The sequence below is a fragment of the Andrographis paniculata genome, unplaced genomic scaffold, assembly GCF_009805555.1.
Source record: "Andrographis paniculata isolate CXL003 unplaced genomic scaffold, ASM980555v1 Contig78END, whole genome shotgun sequence".
In the NCBI taxonomy this organism is placed as follows: Eukaryota; Viridiplantae; Streptophyta; class Magnoliopsida; order Lamiales; family Acanthaceae; genus Andrographis; species Andrographis paniculata.
In genome coordinates this window covers 3,671,120-3,698,234 of record NW_026137615.1, presented here as the reverse complement: position 1 = coordinate 3,698,234, position 27,115 = coordinate 3,671,120, and the positions used below count along the sequence as shown (strand labels likewise).

The 27,115-nt window shown below is 31.1% G+C and overlaps 3 protein-coding genes across 3 annotated transcripts; 2 read left to right on the top strand and 1 right to left on the bottom strand.

Annotated features, from left to right (window-relative positions):
• Positions 1 to 1,511: 1,511 nt before the first annotated feature.
• On the top strand, positions 1,512 to 5,222 carry LOC127239877 (myosin-binding protein 7-like). The gene is made up of 4 exons (XM_051258232.1): positions 1,512 to 1,728; positions 1,870 to 3,544; positions 3,787 to 3,833; positions 4,671 to 5,222. The coding sequence occupies exons 2-4, from the start codon at positions 2,174 to 2,176 to the stop codon at positions 4,777 to 4,779; spliced, it is 1,527 nt and encodes a 508-aa protein (XP_051114189.1). The 5' UTR covers positions 1,512 to 1,728; positions 1,870 to 2,173; the 3' UTR covers positions 4,780 to 5,222.
• Positions 5,223 to 5,612: 390 nt separating this feature from the next.
• On the bottom strand, positions 5,613 to 15,326 carry LOC127239981 (ABC transporter G family member 22-like). Its single transcript, XM_051258387.1, has 11 exons — positions 15,193 to 15,326; positions 14,675 to 15,077; positions 11,675 to 11,751; positions 10,569 to 10,804; positions 10,320 to 10,475; positions 9,054 to 9,237; positions 7,909 to 8,217; positions 7,516 to 7,797; positions 6,461 to 6,745; positions 6,276 to 6,383; positions 5,613 to 6,105 (listed from the first exon to the last, which is right to left on the bottom strand). Exons 2-11 carry the CDS (start codon positions 15,048 to 15,050, stop codon positions 5,884 to 5,886), a joined length of 2,235 nt encoding a protein of 744 aa, XP_051114344.1. The 5' UTR covers positions 15,051 to 15,077; positions 15,193 to 15,326; the 3' UTR covers positions 5,613 to 5,883.
• Positions 15,327 to 25,989: 10,663 nt separating this feature from the next.
• Positions 25,990 to 26,836, top strand: LOC127239905 (uncharacterized). Its single transcript, XM_051258278.1, has one exon. The coding sequence runs from the start codon at positions 26,317 to 26,319 to the stop codon at positions 26,755 to 26,757; it is 441 nt and encodes a 146-aa protein (XP_051114235.1). The 5' UTR covers positions 25,990 to 26,316; the 3' UTR covers positions 26,758 to 26,836.
• Positions 26,837 to 27,115: the final 279 nt, after the last annotated feature.

Sequence of the window (27,115 nt, the reverse complement as noted above, 5' to 3'; positions counted from 1 at the left end):
GACTTGCCCTGCGGGTTCCTACGTCATCAGAAAAAATAAATATATATATATAAATTTATAAGTGAATTATATGGTAAAAAACATTTATAATCTATGTTCCAATTCATAACAAATACTATATCCTTATTTATTTCACTACAAAAAAATATCAATTTTGTAACAAAGTTTTTTTTTTTTTTTTTTGTCTCTAAATCCTCTTTTTCCGTTACTAAAGACATTAGAGAGGGAATTGCGTTAACTACACACTTTAAGAACGAAATTTCGTTACTAATATACTATTTTTTTTGTAGTGTTTATTTATTTCATCATGGTATAGTTACAATGTTGTTTAGGATTAATAACATGTAATAATAATAATAATGATAATAAACAAATAGCATATGGTAATTGTACATAGTTTTTAAGCACACAATATATTTTAAAATATGCTTTATGAGTACATCTCATATGTTGAAGTCAATAATAGTGTTATGTTAATTATTTTTATATTTTATCGTATTTATATGTTATATTTGTATTATATTAATATTTTATTATCTGTATTTTATATTGCCCTACCTAAATTAGCTATTTTACATATATTGTCTACTAATCTTAGTTCAATTAACAATTTACCTCACATTTACTTATATTTACTAAAATGTTATTTCACATTTCACTCTTGATCTAAATAAATCCGAAGATATTTGAAGGAGGTGTTTGTTTGGAGGTTTGAATTTTGATTTGAAATTGGAATAGTAAACATTTTGAGTTAAAATAGCTGTATAATTGAGATATAAAATTAATTTTTAATATAATATGAAAAATAAAAATAGGTGTGTGATTTAATATTTTTGGAATTTTTTTTTATAAATAGTAAAAATTGATTGAAAACCTTGAAAAGAACACACTCGAAATTATTTTTAAATGAATTTTTATTAGAATTTTAATTTAAATAATAATTTATTAAAAAGATAAATTATTATTATTAAATCGATGAAAAATAATATTCCGTCCATTTATAATTGTCCTAAAGTTTATTTGCACAATTTTTTAGGTAATTATCTTTTTGATATGAATTGGCAAATTTATTTTTTATGATAAGGTAGAGATTGAAAGTAATAAATAAATGAAAGGTAAAAAATAAAAATTGTGTTTAAAAAAATAATAGGACAATAGTTATTACACATCCCAAATAAAAAAAATAGTACATTAGTTTGTGGATGGATGAATGGATAGAGTATTAATATAAAAAAAATCAAATGTGATTGGTTTGAACACAAATTAAAAAATTATAAAAAAAAAAAAAAAAAATCCAAATAACTTCCGAGTCTCGAGGATGCGGGATCTGCTACAGTCGCGCCCACGGTAAGGAAAGGGAAGAGGTGACATGAAATTCCAAAAATACCCTGGGGCATCTTCTTCCATTTCTCCGTTCTCTCCTAAACAACTGCCATGCCATCAATGAAATATACAGCACAGGAAGCCAATGAATTATTATTATTATTATTATTATTGCAGGCAAAGATAAACGACACCAAACTGCAATTAGGGTTTCAAATCCTCTCCGTTCACCTCTTCCAGCTGCATTTCCTTTCCCCTCCTCAATCTCCACTTTCCAATTTTCATTTTTACTTTTGGTTCTGGTTGGGAGCAGAATTACGACGACGACGACGCCTGGAATTTCCGAGAGTATTTTGATTTCGATTCACGAGGGGGGAAGGCATTCCCCATGGGAATTAATACCAGGTAATCTTTTAAATTCCGGTTTGAAATGTATATCTATGTATGTATCTATCCATTGTTTGAATTGATGCCTGAACGATGATGTTGTGAGGAGTTTCGTTTGATTTGGATGCGGTTGTTTGTTTATATTGGTGTATTTTGTAGGAAATTTCTGGCGACGAGAAACTTGACCTGAACCGTTGTTTTATTTGTTTTTCTTATCAAAAATTGTGGTTGAGTTTGAGGAATTGAGTGAGGAAAACGAATGCATTAGAGGCGGAGGTGTTGGGGATTTTGATTTCTGAATCTAATCGAACATTTTACGTACTTGTTGGAGGAGCAATTTCATGATTGGATTTGAAATGGATTTCGATTTCTGAATCTAATCGAAGAACATTTTTACATACTTGTTGGCGGAGCAATTTCATGATTGGATTTGAAATCTGATTGATGCGCACGATCTACATCCATGGAGAGCTGCAAATCGCCTCTATTGAAGAGCCATTCCAATTCCAATTCCGAATCCAAATGCTGCGACTGCGCCTGCAGCTGTTCATCAACGACGATGAGCAGGTCGCTTTCGGGGACGAATCTTCAATCCTTCAAGCGCAAGCACGTGGAATTAGAGGAGCAGCATCAATCCGCCATTCCTCAAAACGCCCGTGTTGAGATCGAAAATGAATGCAAGGCACTCAGGGAGGCTGTTGGCCGACAGCAGCAGACGATACAGGATCTCATCTCTGATTTAGAACAGGAAAGGAATGCATCTTCCTCAGCTGCAAACGAGGCCATGTCTATGATACTCAAGCTGCAGAAGGAGAGGGCAGAGATAGAGATGGAGCTGAGGCAGTTTCAGCGATTTGCAGAGGAGAAAATGGCACATGATGAGCAGGAGATGTTGGATTTAGAGGAGTTTCTGTACAAGAGGGAGCACGCCATTGAAGCACTCAACTGTGAGGTCCAAGCATACAAGCACAGACTGATGAGTTTCGGATTATCAGATGCCGAGGCCGACGAAGCCAATTCGGCTAACGGCGAGAGCCTTATGAACAGGAACAACAGCATTGCAGAGAATCTTGAAGGCCAGTTCGAAATTCCCAGCTTCGAATTCTATCCACAGCTCAAGTGCAAGATAAACGAATCCCACATCTACCACGACGACGATGATCTCACCGAAATCGAGAGGTCTGCATTTGGGGATACGCCGTATTCTCGTGATCAATTGAAGGATTTGGAGTTCCGAATCAATCAGCTCGAGCAGAGTCCGAGGACCATTCAACCTGACAGTGCCAAGATTGTGTTCGAAAATGTAATCGCAGGCCAATCTCCAAGGCGTCCTCGGCATCTCAGGAAGGTTTCAACCGACAGCATGTATTCTCCGTTCAAAGGAATCGACTTTGATTATGCGACAGAGTCTCCGAAGTTTGGTGCCACCATCAAGAAAGTGTACTCTCATATGGACATGAGCTCGAATTTAAGGAAGGCCGACAATGCATCTGAATATGGCGACGAAATGTGCGACAGAGTTTACACTATAGATTCTATTCATCAAAGAGCTTCTGTTCACGGCGCCATGGATACGACTACTCCGAGAGAATCCCTAATCCATTCGGACATGAGAGACCTCGAAATTCAGAAGCTCTACGCCAGGCTTCGCGCTCTGGAAGCGGATAGAGAATCGATGAGGCAGGCGATTGTTTCTGTCGGCACTGATAAAGCACAGTTGGTGTTGTTGAAGGAGATTGCTCAAAACTTGTGCAAAGAAATGTCGACGTCGAAGGCCAATCCTGTGGAGAAGCAGTCGGGCGTTAGGAGGTTCTCATTCGTGTCCGCATTCAAGGTTTGCAACAAATGCCTTTGCTCTCAATATCTTATTAGCCGTTGAATATGATATTTCGAAGAATTTTGTTGAAAACATAAGTGAACAAACCTAAATTTAGCGAACTCCGGCAAGGTTTAGAGTTCTTGTAATGCTCCTATGATGACCTTTTGTATGTGTTCTTCGATTGCGCTCGCTTCTTGTGATTTTCCACCTCTCGATCATCCTGATTCATATTAACATGGCTCCTCCTCCTCTTGCAGTCGATCATGTCATTTATTTTCTGGAGAAGACGAGCACGCCGATGCAGGTATGTATATACATTCCTCACACACAACACACTTTGATGGTATTAGACACATTCTCAATGAAAAGAACCCGTAGTTTTGAATTTCAGATAATGTTACACAGCGGTCAACCTTCAAAATGCTATATCAAATAATGATAGCAGATAGCAGGATGATCGCTATTTAAGAACTTAAAAGTATCCCTATAAGAATGACTATAAATTTATAAGATATACACATTTATAATAAAAATGCATCAGAAAAATCTATAAACTAATCTCATAATTATCATTCAAAATAAAACAAAATTGTCCGTAACCCCTGTAGTTTCAAAAGTTAGCTTAAATCCTCCTGTATTTTAAAAATTATACGGCGTCCCCTTACATTTTAAAAAGCGTTGCATGGAATCTCATTTTATATTTTTTGCCGTGATGAGATGATTTTTCATTTATATTTTTTGCATGGCAAGGGGTTTCATGCAACGTTTTTTAAAATATAAGGGGACGTTACGCAATTTTTAAAGAATACGAAGAATTTACGCTGAATTTCTAAGCGACACGACAGAGGTGTTATGGGCAATTTGGCCTTCAAAACAATTAATATATAGTTATATCCGAAAAAAACAATTAGATCGCTACAACTTTAATAAATAGATAATCAAAGTTAAAGCAAAATTCAAATCAGAATTTTTTATTTTTTTTAATTTTTTTTATTGTCACTCTCCTCATTTCTACTATTATCCCAGTCAAGCTTCCTTCATTTCTTCACTAAATGCTCGTCGCCTTGCACAATGTTCTTTTCCATTTTTCGAGGTAAAAGTAGTAGCTATAGCTTTCTTTCTAATTGACGATGTGTTTTAGGCACAGTTTTGGGTTGTCCCCGGAGAAGGAAGGGCTGCTGTTGCTATTAGACCGAAGCTCCCGAGTAGGGCAGTGGAGATCGGTATCTATATCCGCATTGAACATGTGAAAAACTCGGGATGCCCAATGGCTGCCTCCGTGTGTGTGTGTGTGTGTCTCTGTGATCGATCATCTCATCTCGTATAATCTGTTGTGAAGTGTGGTTGCAGCATCCATGAATCCTCCATCCATGTGTCCCGGACCGAGAAAAATGAGTCGAGGAGGAACCAACCGATCCGTTACACATGGGTCATGAGGTATGTATGCATTTATGTATGTATGTATGTATGTATGTATGTATTTTTATGTGTTGGAATGTGTTTTGTCATTTTCTTTGAATGTTTTGTTTATTTGCTGGATTGGATTGGGTTTGGTTTGGTCTGGTCTGGTAAATTCATTTCATTTTATTGAGATGAGAAGATCCTCATTCATTTTTAGAAAAATTATAGATATAATATGCATATACATACATACATATATATATATCTATGATGTATGTATGATTTGAGTGCAGCTGCATATTAGAAAATCCCCCATTGATATTTATGAATGTGTTTTTGTTCATCTCTAAACTTACGGTAGTGAATTCGACTTGGTTTGGCTCGTTTAAAGTTGTGTAGTGTAATTGATTGTAAATATAAATAAAATAAGATATAAAAAATATTTAATGAGTCGAATTGAGTCACGAATTAAATTTAACAAAAATAAAATAAAATCTATATAAAATTGGGAAAAAAAAAGTAAAATTTGAAAACATGCCTGTAGCATAAAATAAAAATCATGACACTTAAGCTCATGTGTAATAGCCTTGTATGTAAAGTTTGTTTGTGTAATTTACCTATTTATCACTCTGAATAATGCAAATAAAATAAAAACTTTACATCTATACAGAAGCCTCTAACCTATAATAAAAGGGTAAATTATATTTTACAGCGATAAAATTGGTACATTATGCAATAAATAAAATACATAATATTTTATATAAAATACGAAAGTATATGATGCAATATTACCCTATATATGATAACATGATTTTCATTTATCATGCAAAAATGTGACACTCTAAAACAACCTCACTTTAGAGGGGAAAAAAAAATCAAAAACAAAAACAAAACAAATTTGATAAGTCTCAAACTCCATTGTTGGCATAGCCTTAAGCTTTTGGAGCTCCCCCTTAAGCCCCCGGGTGCAACTTCATCCGGCGCAACGATAGGTACGCGACGAGCCTATACCCGACAACCATAGCCCCGAGCACGCCGGCTTCTTTGTACCCGTCCCCGACCCTCACACCGTGTATCGTGTGGCTTAAGTGCCCGTACTGCACCTTCAAGAGAAGCTTGTACGTGTGGTAGTTGTACGAGAGGTACCGAAGCCACGAGATGAACACCGGCACATCCTACAAACACATACACTTAGATTTTAAAATCATAGATAGAATTTCGATTTTAAAATAAAAAATCAAAGATCAAAGCTTGAGTTTGAACGCATGGCCTCGTTTAGTCGACTTAGAAAATGAAATAATAGACTCGACTCGAACAACAACTCTAGCAATTCCTGCATAGTTACCTTCACGAAGTATCCGCCGGCGAGCATAAATGTCATAACCGTAACCGAAGCAAGAGTCGTCGCCTTCTTCAAATCCATGAGCGTCGCCCCAATGACGAGCCCCAATCCCTGCCGTCACTTTCGCGCAATCGATAAACATATACATATATATGTATGTATATCTATAGATGAGGTAGTATTATTACCTGAGCAGCAATAATGCAAAGAAAAACAATCGATATTGTAAGGAAAAATGCCGCGGTATCCATCCTTAGCCCCGCCATGAAGTAGACGACGAGAAGAAATATCACCGGCAAGATGAGGTCGAGCGGGAGATCACTCGTCGTTCGAGCCATGAAATAAGCACTTAATCTGTACATATCGGCCGCGCGCTCCTTATTAAGCATCGCACGCTCTTGAGGAAATGTGAAGATCGCCGTGAACACCGGGAAGAATCCCCAAAACACCGATATGAAGAACAACAACCCGGCCTAAAAGAATCGAGACGTTAATTATGCAATAGATTAGGTTAAAACAGGCGCGATGATTCATATGTTTTGATACGCATCTTCAATATTAAATGATCATTTCATCTAAAAGTTTAAGTTTAAAGAGATAAATATTACTCTCTTCATCTCGTATATGATTATGACTAGTTTAGTTAGCGACACAGTTAATATCCTAATAAAATATATTTCTTGATAATAAAATTTTATATAATACAAATAAATAAAAAAATATATATTTATTTATAATTAATTTAAAACTAATTTTATACTCTTCGTCCCAACTAATTCGTCTCATTTAAGCTTAGTTACGAAGTTTTAGATATTGTGTAATTAGTAAATAATTAAAAAGTATATTAATAAAAATAATTATAAATAAAATTAAGATGACTAAATTTTTTAATTAAAATAAAAAAAATATAAATTATAATTTTAAAATGCAATTAAACTGTATAATTATATTTCTATAAAAAAAATGACAAATTATATGAGACCGATTAAAATAGAAAGAGTGAACAAATTAAATGGCACAAGTAAAAAAAATATAGAGTTTTAAATATAGATAAAGATATTTATTTATTAAGAAGATAGAGTTTTGAGTCAAACCTATTTGCACAAAGTTAGAAATTTAATTAAATTAATTTATATTTATTAAATATATTTAAAATAAAAAAATCTACTAAAAAAACAAACATTAAAAAAAAATCATCTGTAACCGGACTGAGTGAATATTAATTATTATATAGTCAACCAACCTGGTCTTGAAGTTTGCTTGGATCGTCGCTACCGGATTGCCACCAAAGCATCCCCAAAACTGTCGCGGTCGCGACGACTTGCGTGATCCTCAACCAACTAAAATAGTCGTGTCGACGCTCCTTGAGGCCTCGACAAAATAGTATCGAATATTGGTTCCCCCAACTGGCTCCCCATTCTCTCGTCTTGCTACGCACTTTAAGCTCGTCGTCGATGGGGATTGGCGCCATTAATTTCTTCTTCTCCGCCTCGGCGACCTTCGTCTCATATGCCTCGACCAAATACTACGGCATTTAAGATTTAATTACCTCTCGATGATCGATAAAAATCGCGAATAACATTAATATACGATCGATCAAATCGATTCGTCTTAGAGTGATTAATTAATTAATTACCTCGTGCACCACCGCCGGAGCCGGTTTTCCATCCTTGGTTCGAGCTTCGGGGTTCCCGGTTTGGACTCGATCCATCCATTCGGACGGGACGGAGATGTCGATTACATTTCCGTTTGCTAAGTCGAGCATGAATTCCGCAGGGTTCATGGCGATGAGCGGCGAGCATCCGATCGACGAGAAATAACCCATCGCTTCCGATGCTTTTCCGAAGTAAAGCAAACTCCCTTTTCCGAGAAGAATGAGCTTGTTGAACTTGAGGAATAGTCGACTCGACGGCTGGTGAATCGTCGTTATCACCGTTTTCCCCGCCTGTATATATACATATATGCGTGTGCGTTACACAGTTTTATTACACATCTTTGCGACATGTAGAGCGTCGATTTAGTGCATGTTCCGATTGTACACTACAAGAAAAAATCATTTTTGTAACAAATTTTTTTTTGTCTCTAAATCTACTTTTTCGTTACTAATGACATTAGAGACGAAATTAGGAACGGAATTACGTTAGCTACGTGAACTTTAGGGACGGAATTCCGTTACAAATATATTATTTTTTTTTGTAGTGGTATGTCGTTTGCTTAGAACTATTAAATGAACCGAGTCGTTCATGAATTCGGTATGGTTAAAGTTCGTTCAGGAAAGTTAACGAGCGGAGCGGTACAATATAAACAGGCTCAATTAATTAACGAACGAGCCTGAACTTTGTTCGCAATTGTTCGTTAAAATAATATATTTATTATAAATATTATATATACATATAAAATTATATTTTATAAATAAATAAGTTAAAATTTCAACTTAAAATAAATAAATAAAATAATTTTATATTTTCTTTTTAATTTATATTATTCAGAATTTTCTTTTTAATTTATATATAAATTAAAAAAAATGATACAAACGAGCTCGAACGAGATTAATCGTGCCAAACACGAGCTCAAACTATAAATATTCTTATCAAGCCGAGTTCGAGCACTGCGAACGAGCTCGAAAGCTTAACGAACAAACATGAGTCTTGTTCGCGAACGTTAACAAACAAACATTAACACTTAAAATTTTGTTCGGCTCAACTCGTTAACAGCTCCATGCTTACTTTCTAACTCATACTTGATTTCGACACATAAGTATTATAGTTCGAATGTATGTACCTCGGCTATGTTGTGCAATGTTTCTACGATCCTTAAGGCCGTGGTGGAGTCGAGGCCGGAAGTTGGCTCGTCGAGGAACAATAGGGAAGGATTTACGATAATCTCGTTACCGATACACACACGCTTCCTCTCCCCGCCTGAAACTCCCCTTACAAACGATCCACCGATCATCGTGTCTTGGCACCTAAAAATACACGACGACGAAAGTTCATTTACATACAACATATATACTTCATCTGCCATTTAAATCTCTACTCAAACTTTTTGGTCACATATTTTGATGTAAATGTTTTACTAAAGAGAAAACTTAGGATATTTTTTTTTATGATAAGATATAAAGAAGAGTGAATATAGATCTGAATGATAATATATAATTTTACAAACATAAATTCAATTTCTAACAATGATATGTAAGAAAATTTCGAAATATAACTTAGATTGTTTTCTTTTGTATGTTTTATCACAATTGTTTGCTATTCACATTCCTTTTTTTTCTTTTCAAAATATCAAATCAAACAATTATTTTTTGTTTTTATATTATACTACAAATTTATTTTACATTCAAATATCACATCAACATCTATTTATATCACATCAAACAACTATTCAAATTCAATTATTTACTATTCAAAAATCCAAACTAAAAAATTCAAACTCACAAACAAACACAACCCTTAGGATGTGTTTAGTATAGAGAAACGAGGCAGAAATAGAAATAATTGTCTCATTTCTCTTATTTGTTTGTTTGTTTGAGTAGAGAAATAAAATTTGAGAAATAAATCATTTTTATTTCTCTCTCATATGTAGAATTGAAAAAAATAATATTGCAGTATATTTTTTATTTTGTTTATCTTTTTGTACTATTTAATTATTATTATTTTTTTAAAACTATATTATTTCAATTTTACAAAAATCAAATTTAATTTATTGTTAAAGTATTTAATTTTTACGATTTTTTAAGAAATTGTACTAAAATACAATCTTAAAAACATTGTATATAATTTATAATTTTTTTTAAAAAAAAGTCACCAAAAATATTTATATGAATTCTCATTCATTAAAAATCTTTTTCTTTTTTTCGATCAATCATTTATTTTTATTTGATTCATTCATATTGCTGCATTTTTTGTTTTATATTTCTCAACTGAATTTTTTATTTTATCAAACAAGAGAATTAATTCTATTTTTTACTCAATTTTATTGTCTGTACCAAACGCCCCCTTAGATTTTACGAAGTCCTATACCGTTGTTTGTAATAAAACTAACCTCTCGAGGCCGAGCTCGTATATAATGTCCTTAGCTCGTTGTTCCTTCTCGACTTTGGTCAACGTCTTCGGAAGGCGCAATCGAGCGGCGTATGTCAACGTTTCCCTCACGGTGAGGTGAGGGAAGAGAACATCGTCTTGAGTCACGAATCCTATCCTATAATGAATTCGATGATATATGTCCCGATAAGGAACCCTGTAATGATACCGTAATTTTGATGACCGTTATATATATATATATCTATCTCACCGGCATTTTAGCGACTTGGAATAGCGTTGATCGTTGTACGTTATGGAGCCACCGTGAGGAGGCTCTTTTGCGCGCCCTCCGAGTAGGCTTAAGAGAGTTGTCTTGCCGCTGCCGGATGGCCCCATTAGCGCTAAAACCTCGCTGGGGTCGACGCAGCCGGAGATGCCCTTTAATATGTCTTTTTCGACGGTGGATGTCATGCCTTTTAGGACAACCTTGTATGTTACATCTGTGAACTGGGTAAACAAATTTTGTAATTAAAGACTGTTAGAATGTGAAAAAATGTGAAAAAAGATTAAGGATGCAGAGAATGAGATAGTAGATAAATGATAGTAAATAATAGAATTGTAAAGAAAAAAAATAAAAAATTCAATAGAAAATAAGAATTGATTATTACGTTGAAATGTTCAATGAGAGAAATTATGCATATGAGTGTTAGATTAAGCTATTCAAAAGAAACACAATATTTGCAAAATGATTTATAAAACAAAATGATGATTTAAATATATTGATAAAATGATTTATAAAAATGAGAGGATGAATCACATAAGAGATGTTTCAACGAATAAATATTTGTATATTTAATTAGTGATTTTTTTTTATTTATGTTATTTAGTTTTAGTTTTGATTTTTTTTTATTTGAATAATAATTTAAATATGATGTGTTATAAAATAAAATAATTTATATTTTTTATTTAATTCTTTTTCTATTTTCAAATCAATCCAAAACCACTTAACACTTATTATCATCATTTATATCTAAACAAAAGTTCGTGACTTTTGCATGCTAAAAATAAATAAGGTTTTTTTTTTTTCTTTTCTTTTTAATAATGTGTGGATATTCAGCTGCTAATCTTTAAGTGACAAGACCTAAAAGCATCGGAGTCTGAACCTATCGAGTGCATCCCTATATCACCAGACCATTTTTTGTGGAACAATATAAGACATAACATTTTATATTGAATACTAATATTTTGTAAAATAATAAAATATAATATATTATATATATTAAAAATCAAACCGAAAAAAATAATAATAAAAGAACAAATCTTAAATAAATAAAATGTGATTAATTTCGTAGAACGAAAAGTATTCGTATAACTTACCTTGAGGTAGATTGGGAGAGTTGGTTCTGTTTGGAGTTTCTTCTTTTCTCTGACTCCTCCTCCTTCGAGGTCTTCGTCTGTATCGTAACAAAAACATTCATTACAGTGCTGATTGAAATTAATTAACATCATACTCTAAATATATAAAATAAAAATAAACAATGTATAAAGTATAATTCGACAATATATATATATATATTAATATGATATGATATAGTATGTAGATTGAAATCATATAATAGTAGTCTGTAATATATCATACTATTGATTTTAATACAGATTATATGTTAATATAACACACCTGTAAAATATAAAATAACAACATATTATAACATTTGCAACTTATGATATACTCCGTTTGTTCGACTATAATATTTACATTCATTCTTTACTTTACACTCAATTAAAAAATACTAGAATTTTAATAGTAATGATAGATATCCAAATTATCCTTATTTTTAAATATATATATATAATAAAAATGATTGTAAGATAGTAAATGATTGTAAAAAAATTACTCCTTATGTCCCGCAATTAAATATCAATTTATTTTTTGCACGTAGTTTTAGAAATATTAGTATTATATTGAAATATATTAGGAATAAAGTAGAAATGATATAAAGGTAATGGCATTTGTGTAATATAATGTAAGTTGTAAGGGTATTTGTAATATTAGTAGATAGTACAGTTAATAAAAAAGGAAATTGATACTTTGTTATGAGACGGACTAAGATAAAAAAATGAATACTTTGTTAGGATGAAGAAGTATTAATTAATATTATGTCCACAGTTACTATATATATATATATATATAAAACAATTAAATTGAATAGACAAAAATAAAAATACCGTAATCCTTAAAAGTGAACCAAAAAAGTACTAATTAAACTTATATACTGATAGTCCATATTTTGCGTATTAATTCATTTTAATCATCAAAAATTTAACATCCTTATTCAAATCAACAGTCATATTGATTTGACCGAATTTGCATAGGATCCGCAATCATATTATATATAAATAATATTTTAATAATAATAAATTCAAACCCTGATGTCTCCGGGCTTCGTCTGCTACACATATTCGCCTAGTGTGGCTTGTCTTATTCGATCTAATTTGCATACTATTAAGTTTGATCAAAAATTTACCATGCGCACCCAAATGATACCGACTGCGAATTTTCATATAATAATAATAATAATAATATAGAGAGAGATTCATGCATGTGTGTTGGTGAGGAATTTTTAAGCTTTTAGGACATAATCTGGAAGGAAGGAACTGCCTCCTGCTTTTAACATATGAACGAACTGCCAGAAAACGACACCCAAAAAACGAAAAGCAGCCTTTTCATGCATGTTACCAACAAATTCAATTTCATTTCCAATTATTGCACTTTATATATATATATATATATATATGAATTTAATGATAAAGTTATGGGAAAAAATCATTTTTATTTCCAATATAAAAATTTTATCAATTTTGGTCTCAATATAACAAAAACTCATTATTTTTTGTCTTAATATAACCAAAACTCATCATTTTTTTGTCTCAATATAAAAATTTTATCAATTTTAGTCTAAATATAATAAAAACTCATCATTTTTTGTCCCGACGGAAAACGCTGATGTGAAAATTGCACAATCTTGCAGGTCCACGTTAGCATTTTCCGTTGGTTTGTTGACAGTGGGACTAAAAACGATAAGGTTTGATTATATTATAACAAAAAATGATAATTTTGATTATATTGAGACTAAAATTGATAAAAAATTTATATTGAGACAAAAAATGATAAATTTTAGTTATATTGGGACAAAAAATGATAAATTATACTGAGACTATAAATGACTTTTTCCCTAAAGTTATATACGACCGAGATATGTGATTATTTATTTTTATTGGAGTTATAATTAATTAGTGAAATGGAGACATCATTAAGAAATTAATTAGTGAAAGGGAGACATAATTAAGAAAGATGTATATAATTAAAACGCAATAAATTGGTGCATGTATCTAAGAATTCTATGTTTAAATTGAACATCAATTTGGTGGAAATTTTAAAGCACACAATGGGTTACCTGCTGCATTTTAACTTGGAAATTAGATTAAAAATAATTGTCTATTTAATTAATACTTTAAAATATATATTTAAATATTTTAAAAATTATATTTTAATAAAAATATATTTTTTTAACATCTAAAATTGTGCTTTTTTTTTCCTCCTATAAATATTGTCTTCTTTGGGTGCGTTTGTTTGAGGGTTTGGATTTTGAGTTGGGATTTGAATAATAAAAATTTTGAATTTGAATAGTTATATGATGTGATATAAATAGGTGTTGATGTGATATTTTGAATGTAAAATTGATTTTTAGTATAATATAAAAAATAAAAAATAAGTGTTCGATTTGATATTTTTGAGGAAAAAAATAAGATGAATAGTAGAAATTCAAACAAATCTCTCAAACAAACACACCCTAAAAATATTTTTGACTTTTTGTTTATTACGTCAATTTATTCATTTATTTTTAACATGTTAATTTTTAAATATTAATTATTATATTTAAAAAAAATATATAAATTTTAAAAGAATATATAAAATATTTTAATTGTTAAAAATAATGATACCCAATGGAAATTGATAAATTGATGATAGACGAAAATCAATATTATTATTTATATATGAATATCATTTTGTAATCTTCAAAACATAAACGTGTTTGGTTTGTATTTTAAATGTAATCGAAACTATAAAAATACTATATAAAATAAAATTATAATCAAAAATCCAATTTTAAATCGAAATTAAATAAATTCTAAAATTTTATATAATATAAATAAATAAAATATATATAATTAATATAAATTTATTTTTTAGAAAAATTTATAGAAATAAACTATTTTAAATAGGTCTACGATGTAATAGTAAAAATAAAAATAAAATAAAATAAAATAAAAGGTTACTAAACAACCAAAATCGAAACAAAATTTTGTAGAACTTACTGTTGTCGTCATCGTCGCTGAACGGCTTGGAGTCGGCTACGTCGTCCGGCGGGAGGGTGAAGCCGGTGAAGGGGAACGAGAAGCCTAAGCTGGCGCTGGAGGCTCGGCTCAGAGCCGCGCCGCTGCTTACGTCATCCAGATCGAATTTCATCTGCGCGCTCCTCGATTTCCGAATATGAGTATTGCTCCTGGCGCCGCTCCTCCCCGGCGAAGCCGCCGCCGACAGAAGCCGGCGGCTCGAGTTCCTCGACAAGTTGACGATGCTCTCAACGCCGGCGGCCGCCGCCTCCGTGGGAGACTTCATCGCCGCTGACATTGCTTCTACCAACTGCTCCGATTTTGTCCGAATCAGACCACTGCTCGTCGAATTACTCATACTCTACACTTTTTTTCTTACCAAAATCTGAATCCGAAACATACATTACACAAATTGAAATCAGAGAATTGAAAATATTACCAAAATCTGCAATAGCGAAGAACTCAAAAAAGCGAAAAAGGAACAAAAAGTTTGTACTCACCGCTAATCTGCCAAAAAACTGATATCAACCGTAAATGAAACTTTCCCTTTATAAAGGGGAACTGAGAGAGGCAAGTGAAATTACGTAAATGCCCATATAGAGACCGCGGAAATCGTCTACTTTATACGAGAACCCTGGATCTTTAGTCCCGAGGGATGTTTGAACTGTGTGGATTCCATTCTGGATCTTCAGTCCCAGGACTTTGTGTTATGTAAGAACTGGAAAAACAAGTGTCAGCTTTGAAGACCTCATTGGAACGGATCTTTTTTATATAGTCAGTTTGATTTTAATTTAAATTTAACTTTTAATTAAAATATATATTTTTATTAATTTTTACTTTTAATGAACTTTCTTTTTGTCCCATTTACATTTTGCTATTTATATTTGCTTTATAACCATGTATATACATTTCTCTTATAGAAATTTAATAATACCATATATTATAAATATATTAATTTTATATTTATTTACGTTAATATCACTATATTAAATTAAATGTTGTTGCTACAATGTTAAATTTAAAAATAGCATCATTACAGCATCAAATGGGCTAACAATCAACAAATAATTACTATATGCAGCATATCATTTATATTACTACTCCCTCCATCCCAAAAGATTTGTCTTATTTTTCCATTTTCGTCCGTTCCAAAACAATTGTCTTGTTTCCTTATTTAGTAGTTGTGGTCTCCACTTTATAACAAAATTATTCATATTTTTACATACTACCCCTAATTATTATTCTAACATACTTTTTAAAATCCTTCAAAAAGCAAGGGAATTTCAGTCATTTACATTATACTCTATACTCACTTTCAATTAAATACTATTATTCTTTAATTTTTGTGCCAACTCTCAATAAGACACTTCTTTTGGAACGGAGGGAATATAATATAAATATAAAACATAAACTAACAATATATAATATAATTTTACACAACATATGTAACAGTGAATTTTAGCATATTAGTTACTTTTATAAAATATACGTTTGTAATTATGAACGAACAATAGATATATTTATTACACACAATATTTGTATATGTTACATATGCTGACTTAAAAAATCAAACACATTGTTGATTCTGTAACCCTTTGCTAAATTGAGGACAAAATTATCTTTACACACAAAAGTACTAATAATTATCATTTAAATATAATTATTTCATAATCTCCATAAAAATAAAAAAAGCATATACCTATTTAAGGAAAGAAAAAAATATAGTTATTTATCATACAAATTAAATAAGATTGATTTTAATTTCAAACCAAAATTAAACAAACTCCTAATTATGTTATGTTATTATAATGATAATAATTTTATTGTATACCCTCGTTAAAATAAATATATATATATATATATTTGATTTGGAGATTTTATCCAAAAAAATTAAATTATTCATATATTTTTTTATATATATTATATTAAAAATTAATTTTAACTTCAAATATTACATTAATATTTATTTATATTGCAATAATATACAACTATTCAAATTTATTACTACATTCGTCCCGCAAAAAGAGTAACATTTGATTTTTACATGTTGATTTTTTAAGATGGGTATTATATTGGTTTATAGTGAAAAGGATAAAATTACCCCTATTAGATTGTGTAATAAAAAAGTAACGGCGTTTGTGTAATATATTAAAAGCTATAAACATTTTAATTATGTTAAGTAGGTGTACACAATTATTAAATTAAAAAACAATATCTTTTTTGGGACGAACAAAAATAAAAATAGTATCTTTCTTATAAGATAGTCGGAGTACTTTTTTATTATTATTATTCAAAACACTACGCCGAAACAAACACGACCTAGAATCTTAGATAAACACTCCCATAAAATTGGGAATTTTTAATGCATAAGAAGTTTTAGTACATGTCAGCTGTCAGTCCGTGTATATACGTAATAAATGAACATCATCAAATTGCAATTGCACAGTGGTCAGTCATTCGCCAAGGCCCGACACGTCACCCACGAGACAATCACCACCGTCCTCCGCCCTCACATCTCAGCCGTACACGTGTCCGGACGAGGAGTTCACAACCCCATCGTCCCTCATCTAACTTATTACATTGTCTGTCCCTCTCTCTCTACCAAAACTTTCTTTCTTCTGTTTATACTAGTATATTGTTTATACATATCATTATTTGGCCTTTTTCGCAAATATTTAAATATGATATTAAAGTCTATTTTTATTTTGGGATAGATATAGTAATTAATTCTCATTGTTTTTGCCTACAACGCCAGCGCATGGCAGCTGCACACACCTCCGACGCAGATCGACGTTGTATCCCTCCGGCGACCGCCGTCTTCCGGCCGTGTCCAGCGGTTTTCGGCTGCCGTCTCCTGCTTCGATCCCTGATATCCTGGTATAGAGCTGTTAACGATCCGAGCCGAGTCGAGCCGAACCAAATTTTAAGTGTTCGTTAACGTTCACGAATAAGGCTCGAGTTCGTTCGTTAAGCTTTCGAGCTCATTCGTAGTGTTCGAGCTCGGCTCGTTAAGAATTTTTGTTGTTTGACCTCGTGTTCGTGTTCGGCCCGTTTAAGCTCGATTAAGCTCGTTCGAGTTTGTTCGAACTCGATTGTCTTATTTTTTAAAATTTATATATAAATTATAAAGAAAATTTAAAATTATTTTATTTATACATTTTAAATTAATATTTTATTTATTTATAAATTATAATTTTATATGTATATATAATATTTATAATAAATATATTATTTAAACGAACGTTCGCGAACAAAGTTCGGGCTCGTTCGTTAACCAAACGAGCCTATTTATATTGTTTGGTGCGACTCGTTAACGTTCGCGAACGAGCTTTAACCGAGCCGAACCGAGCCGAGTTCACGAACGGCTCGATTCGTTTAACAGCTCTATCCTGGTATGGTCAATTTTGCTATCTGATTTGAATTTATTTTGTAACTGTTACTGAGTTGGCTTGCCCGTATTATTTGGAGCCCAAATATATATACCTATATACATATATACCCATTAAATTATTTTTTTTAATTAATATACAATTTTTATTTTTTCGTAAATATTCAAACAATTTTTCTTTATTTCCTCATTGTAAGATAATTCGTTTATTGTTTAAAGATATATATATTTTTAGTTTTGATATTTATTTTTTATTAATAAATAAATATTTAATTATTTGTTGATAGATAAGGTGTTTTTGTAATAGAAAAAAAAAAAGAAAAAAAAAAAGGCGTAGTTGAAAACTATGGCAGAGAAGCAAGGGAAGAGTAGTTGTTGCTATATCATTTATTACCTCCACAATACGGCACCGTTTTGGATCTATCCTAATCATCATATGTACCACCCTTTTTTGGACCTATTTTTTTAACATGTTTCTTCCTACTCCATACTCTATGAGTGTATTACTGTAAACACAGAAATTTAGGTAAAGTATAATTAGTAAATAATTAAGAAATATATTAGTAAAAATAATTATAAATTAAGATTAATATAAGTAAATAGTTTAATTAAAATTAAAAAATTATAAAATTTAAAATATAATTAAAGTGTATAATTATATTTTCAAAAATAGAAATGACAAGTTATGTGGGACAGACGAAAATAAAAAATATGAACAAATTATGTGGGACAGAAGGAGTACTATTTTCCTTTTTTTTTTTATAAATAAATTCATTTTTGTTATCAAATGAGTTAGAGTTTTATTTGCAAATATTCATTAAAATATACTCATTTAGTCTCAATACAATAGTCTTATTTATTATTTTTGTCCGTCCTTAAAGAATAACCTTATTTTCATAAATAATCATATCACCATAAAATTACATCAACTTTTTCATTTTTATTACACAATTGCCACTACTTTTTACACTAATACACTCACAAGAGCAAAAAAAATAAAATTTATCCATATTTTTTATCAACTACCAATATAATATCAGTATTTTTTAAAGCTCGTACCCAATCCAATTAAAACTATAATTTTGAAATATCTCAATATGATATACTGATTTAATTGGATTAGCACTCTGTTCGGTCGAATCCAATTTTTTTACTAGCATTAAGTTCAAGCATCCAATTCGGGCCAATCAATGGTGAATTAGATTAGCGGCAGCCCAAATATTTCAATCCCAATGAAGCGATGGCCCGGCCCGGCCCGGCCCGGCCCGGACCAAGCCCAATCAATGATGCATTGAACAAGATTTATTGTCGTGATTTCAATGTATCATCAAAAGTTTTGGTAATGGAGTTGAAAAATGAGAATGTGAGAAAATTTATACTAAAGTAATAAAAAAATAAGACATTTGAATGCAATAACGAATGTCGAGCATGAAAAGATAACCACATTTTAAATATATATATATATATTAGTACTATATTTTAACAATATACTATATTTTTTTTAATAAAAAAATAATATTTTATTTTAAATCAATTTAAAATTATAATTAAATAAATAAGTACATAATAAACAAAAGTATTTACAAATTGTTAAATCGAGGTTACTGCAGTTTTTTATTTTTTAAATAGAATAATAATAAAAATAAAAATATCGATGAGGTGTTGGAATTTGAAAGGAGGCGGTACCGGCTGGGGCACGTGATAGTGACGGTGGACGGAGGCGGAGCTCGTGGCATCGTCACCGGAGTTGCCGTCCATACACGTGGCACCGAATATTAATGAACCCGTCCTTTCTCGCCGTCCACGTGTCCCCATCAGTCACGATTATGTAATGATTACTAATCTCTAAATGAAACGCGGATTTGGCAATTCTGTCCATATCTTTCGTATATTAGAAATATTGCGGGTGTGTAATAACGTGTTTGTTGGAGGTTTTCAATTTTATATTGAGATTGAAATAGTAAAAAATATTTAAATTTAAATAATTGAATAATGCAATATAAATAAGCATTGATGTAATATTTTGAATATAAAATTAATTTTTAAAATAATAAAAAAAATTATTTAATTTAATATTTAAAAAAAAAATTATGTAAATAATAAAATCCTTTAGAATCCTTCAACGAAACACACCTTTTTATCCGAATTCAAAATATCTGTGTTTTCTAAAGGGTGTTTTTGTTTGGAGTTTTTATTTTGAATTAGGATTCGAATAATAAAAATTTTGAACTGAAATAATTGTATGATGTGATATAAATATGTGTTGATATAACATTTTAAATATAAAATTGATATTAATTACTCACTATAATTAAAATATTAATCTCTCAGTCCTGTTTTGACTTATATATTTTTATCTGCCTCAGTATACATTTCTTTTTTTTCGGTAGTTATAATTCCACTATCTTATACAAATATATCTATTTTACATCATATAATTATTTTTTTTATCTACAAGGAAATATAAAATTATCTTTACATTATTTTAATTATTTATTTTAATTAAAATACTATTATTTTATACATTCAACTCCAAAAAGAAATATATACTCTACACGAAAAAAGTATTAGTACTTTTTTAACTTCATAGTATATATATAGTACTCCCTATCCCTATGTCATTCAAATGTATGTTTATTTGAATAGTACAAATTTTAATAAAAATGAATAATAATAGTTATTTTTTTTATATAGTTAAAAAAATACATAATTCTAATAATTTTTTATTTAAAAAAAAAATAAGAATATCTTTTAACGATAATATAAAAATAAAAGTGAATATAAATTTTAATGACAGAGTAAATATATACTATCACTATCCCAATACATAGTATTGTTTACCATTTTTGTCCGTCTCAAAACAATAGTCTCATTTTCATAAATAATCATATCACTGTAAAACTACCATTTACTTTTTCATTATTATTGCACAATTGTTACTGCTTTTTACACTAATACATTCACAAGGACAAAAAAATCTTTTATCCGTAGTTATTAATATAATATCAATATTTTTTAAATCTTATATCAAACACAATTCAGACTATAGTTTTGAAACGGACGAAGTATTATTTACCTGAACAAATAAAATATAATAGTAATAAATTTATACATGCATACGTTGAATGTGCAGTTGACACGATAGCGTACTTGCAATAGCTTAGCTGGTAACCACATTTATTTATTTATTTATTTTTTAATTAATAGTATTATTAATATGATTATTTTATTACACAGTCATATCTTATCCACTTCCAATTTCGATATACATCCTCCATTTCCCTCATCACACACACATTCATATCCATCTATAATTCGGAATGTTCAGATTCCTCCTCTCCAAAGATTCCTTTCACACTGAGCTGTCGCCGCCGCCGCCGCAAATTATCTCCGACGAAGATGGGCGTCCGATTTCTGTACGGACTGCTGTTTTTGTCTCTCTCCGCCGCCTGTTTTATCTGCCTCTACCTCTGCCTGCAGCCAGTCTTCTTCTTCACCGCCGCCGCCGTGGAGGAATCCGTTAGCCGCTGACTGTGGTGTTTTCCGGCGAGAAGTGGAACAAAGAAGAATAAGGAGAGAGAGAGAGAGAGAGAGAGAGAGAGAATCGTGTGTAATGTTTTTAAGTAGATCTGGACCGTTGGATTGGATTGGAAGATCCTTTGTGTTTTGAACGGTCGATCAACACATGGATTTTTAGTATGTTCGATTGTGTGTTTTTTTTTGGTTAAAAGAATGTTTGAATTTTTTTTTTAGTTATTAATAAAATTTTGAATGAAAAAATAAAAAATAAAGAATTTGATTTAATATATAATATACTCTGTATACGACAGTTTAGTATATAAAAGTAGGGTTGAGGATAAGTTGGTAATTAATTATACAGACCTGTAGGTTGTAAGCTATTAAAGCATAAATAGCTTCAAATTTGGTAGTGGACATGAGCTAAAAGCTGGCCCAGTTCATCCGGATATCAAGGTAGCAAAGCCCAATTGCCGGTCCAGCCCAAGTAACAGCTAGGAGATCGGTCGCAAATGAGTGGGAAGGTTCTTCTGGAAATGCATTCCTCCCTCCGTACCATATAATATGGGTCTATTATCGTAAACACGAGAATTTAGGTAAAGTACAATTAGTAAGTAATTAAAAAGTGTATTAGACAAAATAATTATTATTTAGTAAAAATAATTATAGATTAAGATTAAAATAAGTAAATAGTTTAATTAAAATAAAAAAAATATTAAATTTAAAATTTAAAATGCGATTAAAGTGCATAATTATATTTTCAAAAATAGAAAGGACAAGTTATGTGGGACAAACGAAAATAAAAAATAGGAACAAATTATGTGGGACAGAGGGAGTATTATTCTGCGGATTTTCTGACACTCCGGTCAGTAAGCCATGCGAAGTTGAGCATGTCAAAATTGTAAATTGATTTTACAGGTCAATACGAGTCATTTCAATGCATTTTTGTCAACATATTTAAATTACTGTAAAGCAATCATACTTAACTCTAAAAAATTTTCAATATGGCTCACGAGAATGAATGTACACATTTGTTGACACGAGTAGTTTATTCAATCAATTTAACCTCGAATCAACTTTAGATGGCCTAATACCGGTTCATCCATTTGGCCAAATAAGGACCCAACTCCGGGGTATCATAAATTTTATATCAATTTCAGTCTTTCTTTATTTTAATTTTAGTTTTTTTCAACATTGCATGTATTAATTTCGGTCTTCTTGCTACTTTATTTATTTGAAAATTATGAGATAACTCGGATCATTTCTTGAAGAGGCCAGAGAATCCTATTGATCAAATCGATTTCAACAGACTTTTTCGGTTAAGCTGTCGGAGGTAATTTTTCTACGACACAGAATTGACACACGTAGTGGGACTCCAAAATTTCGCGATTTTGCATGTAACTCCGAAAAAAAAATTGCCGCTGCCGACAACCTCAAAGATGTTCAAAAATAAATAAATAGTCGGTGATTCGTCATCTTGCCCTGCGCCTGAAATCGCTCCAAATGAAAAGGCGTTTGCTACTGCTTGAAGGCCGGATTAGATTATGAGCCTTCCATCCAGCATCCTGAAAGAGTAAAGCCCCGATGGTCAACTCTAGCCAAACGGAGATTTGGCCTACCGCGGGTCTCACAATCAGCTCTGTAGCAGATCCGACCTTCTAGAAACTCAAATACGATCATGCACCCTTTTTTATAGGGGTATTGGGTCTGGAGGATCTTCACTCAACATCCAGAAGTTCGGAGAATCCATAACGTCCAAAAGTTCGGAGAATCCATAATATCGGCTGGACAGGCTTCTTTTTTTAGCCTTTCCTGGGGTATATTTCCTTGGACCCTTTGTTACCGCGCAACGTTCGAATATCTGAATTTTCACTATTTTTGGGGGAACACTCTCAATTCATGATCGAATATGTCAGTTGATTTACGACTCAATGTGGAAAAGAATTCGGGAATAACGACTGATAGAAGCTCCACTATTCTCGTTATCTCTGACTGGTCCAGCCATTTCTTAGTACACATTGTTGTCTTCAAATTTCATCCACACCTTGGAGATATGGAAAGTACCTTCCATTAGCGTTTCTGCAGTACTGTCCCTGAGGTGACCTTATTAGACCTGACAAACTTGCGTCAGCACAGTAAGGAATCGATTGAACAGTTCTTAGAGCGTTTTAGAAGGTTCGAAAGCATATGTCAAGTTCACATACCAGAAAATTAGATAGTGAACATGGAAATAGATAATATTACACATTAATTGCGTGAGAAATTGGCCCTAAAAAAATACCACAACTTTTGGCGGCTAACATCTAAAGTTTTGAAGGCCGAACAGCTTGTGAAAAAAGCTCAAGCGGCCCAAAATAAAAAATTATAAAGTGAAAATCATCATATCTACATCCAGGAAGAAGTTGCCGATGTTGAGGAGGAATTAAAGGAGTCCTTACTAAGATTTTTCAAAAGAAGACATATACGTGCCCGACATTTTGACATTAGTGGAATTAAAAATATAAGAACAATAAAGCAAAAGTTCTTTTGATATTTAATTGAGGGGTATTTTTACTAAAAAATAAACAAATACATTTAACTTAGACAGATAAAAATAGCAAAATGAATAAATTTGCACTTGAACGGAACAAATATACTTCATCCGTCTTAATTCAAAATATTTTTTTTTATCTCATTTCAAAGTATAATTTTCTAATTTTAGAAAAAGTAATCATGAACTAATATTAAAATACCATTAATTTTTACTTAAATTACAAACATACCATTACACATGCAATTACTTTAAATAAAAAGTCAAATGACAAAAATGTTAAAATTTCTTACATATTTTCAATAACCAAGAAAATACTATTATTCTTAATCTACTACAAAACCCTAAATAGCTCATTTCAAAAGGGGCGGAGGGAGTATCTTATATTTAGATAGTAAAAAATGATAAACTAATATCTTTCATGTAGCCAAAAAATATATATATACTCATTCTATATCAAATATAGTGTCAGTAGATACCAGAATTCAAGACTTTTGTAGATACAAAAATTTAATAGGAGTGTGATTTGTAAATAATAAAAAACATATTACTAAAAATATTTACAATATAATAAAAATAATTATAAATTAACATTAAAATTTAAAATTTTAAAAAATAATTAAAATGTGTAGTCATATTCTTTAAAAAAAATACATAATATAAAAAATCGTAATATTATATGTGGGGCAAGAAAAAGAATAAAGTAAATGGGTACGCCGATAATTTTAAATAAAAATAAGAATTTTTATTTTTGTATAAAATTATATTTACAAAATTAAGAAATTAATACATTGATTATGAATTTTTCATAAATTGAATACTAGGGTTTTATTTATATAAATATTTTCAAAAAAATTTATATTATTCATCATAGTATTGTTATATATATATATTAATTCAAATATATTTTATCTTATCATACATTATACTATTATTTTTTTTAAAAATCTAAAACAAGCCTTGTTTAGACATTTTTAGAAGTTTGTTTGTTTTGTGGAAAAATGCCTAATATACTTTTTTAAAAAAAATAAAAAATATTATACTCTTTCCGTCTCATTGAAAGGTTGTCATTTTCTATTTTTGTCCGTCCAAAAATAAGGTTATCATTTTATAATTTAGTAATTGTATTACCTACTTAATATAATAAATACCCTTCCAACTTACACTATATTACACAAATGTAATTACTTTTATATTACACAATACTAATAAAAATGTTTTCGTCTTTTTTACTACAACTCATTATAATACTAATATTCAAAAGGGACATGGGAAGTATTACATATTTATTATTTTTATAGTTTTTATGTTTTACATATAAAAAAATTTAAATCAAAACAGAAAACAAACAAACATGTGTGACATTAATTTAATATTTTCAAAAATATATAATCAATATATTTTTATTTTACAAAATATTATTTATTTATTTGTTTGTTTTTTGCAATTTTTCTATCTAATCGGAGTTTAGAAATTTCAAAATTTTTATATAAATAAAATTTAAATAAAAAGAAATTAATACAAATATTAAAAATAAAATACAAAACATGTGGACAATAAATTTTATAGTAAAAAATAAAAAAAAAATAAAATTTATGACTACAGTTAACCTCACGAGGCGATTAGGACGTCAAATCAGACCAACAGTATTCAGGAGAATCCAAACCCCACTCACTGTCCTTTAACCCACACCACATCACTCCTGATTGCGACTTTTCCCTTTTTTCGCTTAAAATCGTGTTTCCCGTAACCAAATCACGCTTTTGCCTCTCCTACTACTATTATTCACTCACTACTAATAGCAAGTAATGTCGCTGTTTTTATATTCAAGGTTTTACACAGAAAGCGCTATTATATATATATAATATATTTATTTATTTATTTATTTATGTCGCGTTTTCAATCCTTCTCTCTACTTTCTCTCCAAACCGCTGATCTAAATCTGACCGTCCATTTAAATCCTCCCGCATTTCGTCGATCGGCGCACATTCGCCGTGCCTCCGCCGCGATGACGACAGCGCCGCCGAAGCTCCACCACACGACGATGTAATTTCCTAAATTCAGGTTTGAATTTGTGTTATTCGTCGTTTTAACGGAGTAATTGGATATTTGGATTCGATTTCAAAAGTTTAATCAGAGGCGAGGGGGAATTTTTCCGGCGACGTTGAAAATTGGAGTCTGATTTTGTGAATGACGAAGCAATTTGTGCTTCATCCGGCGGCTTCGAGAGTGGACCGGCGGTTCCCGTTGCTGGCGAGCGAGAATTACTCCTCCTCGCGAGGAAGAACCGGTCGGAAAGTGAGGATGGCGGAGGTCGCCGGCGGAACTGCAGCGGAGTGCGCGGCGGTGTGTTGCTGTCCTTGCAGCCTGTTGAATCTCGTGGTGCTCGCCGTGTACAAGCTGCCGGCGGCGATTTTCCGGAAGGCTTTGAGGAGGAAGCGCCGCCGCAGGCTGCTGCCGAGAAAATACGGTTACGACGAGAAGGAAATCGGAATCGTCAACGGAGCTATTTCTCCGGTCGGAGTGGTGAACGACGAAAATAAGGCGGTGGTGGAGCTCGACCGGGAGATGTTCGAGAAGTTTTCCGGCGGCGGTTTCTGGCGGAGCTCTTCCCGGAAAAGTGAGCTGTAAAAAATCAACGGTTAATGTTAAAGTTACTGCCACGTCATTTGCTGCAGGGAAATTAATTGTTATTACTATTATTATTATTATTATTTAAAACATATTTTTCAATTATCTTTCTCAGTATCTCTGTCCCATAACATTTTTACTCTTTGTTACAATGAGATTCATTAAAAGATAATAGATAAATTATTATTCAATTAATTATAATTTAAAATTTAAAAATTTAAAAATTAAAATGCATCCCTAATAATAAAATTATTATATCTTGACATAATTTCTTATACTACATATAAAAAATCAAATTATTTAAAAATGCTGTTTGAATAGAACCTATATATATATGTACATTTTATTTTATTTTTTT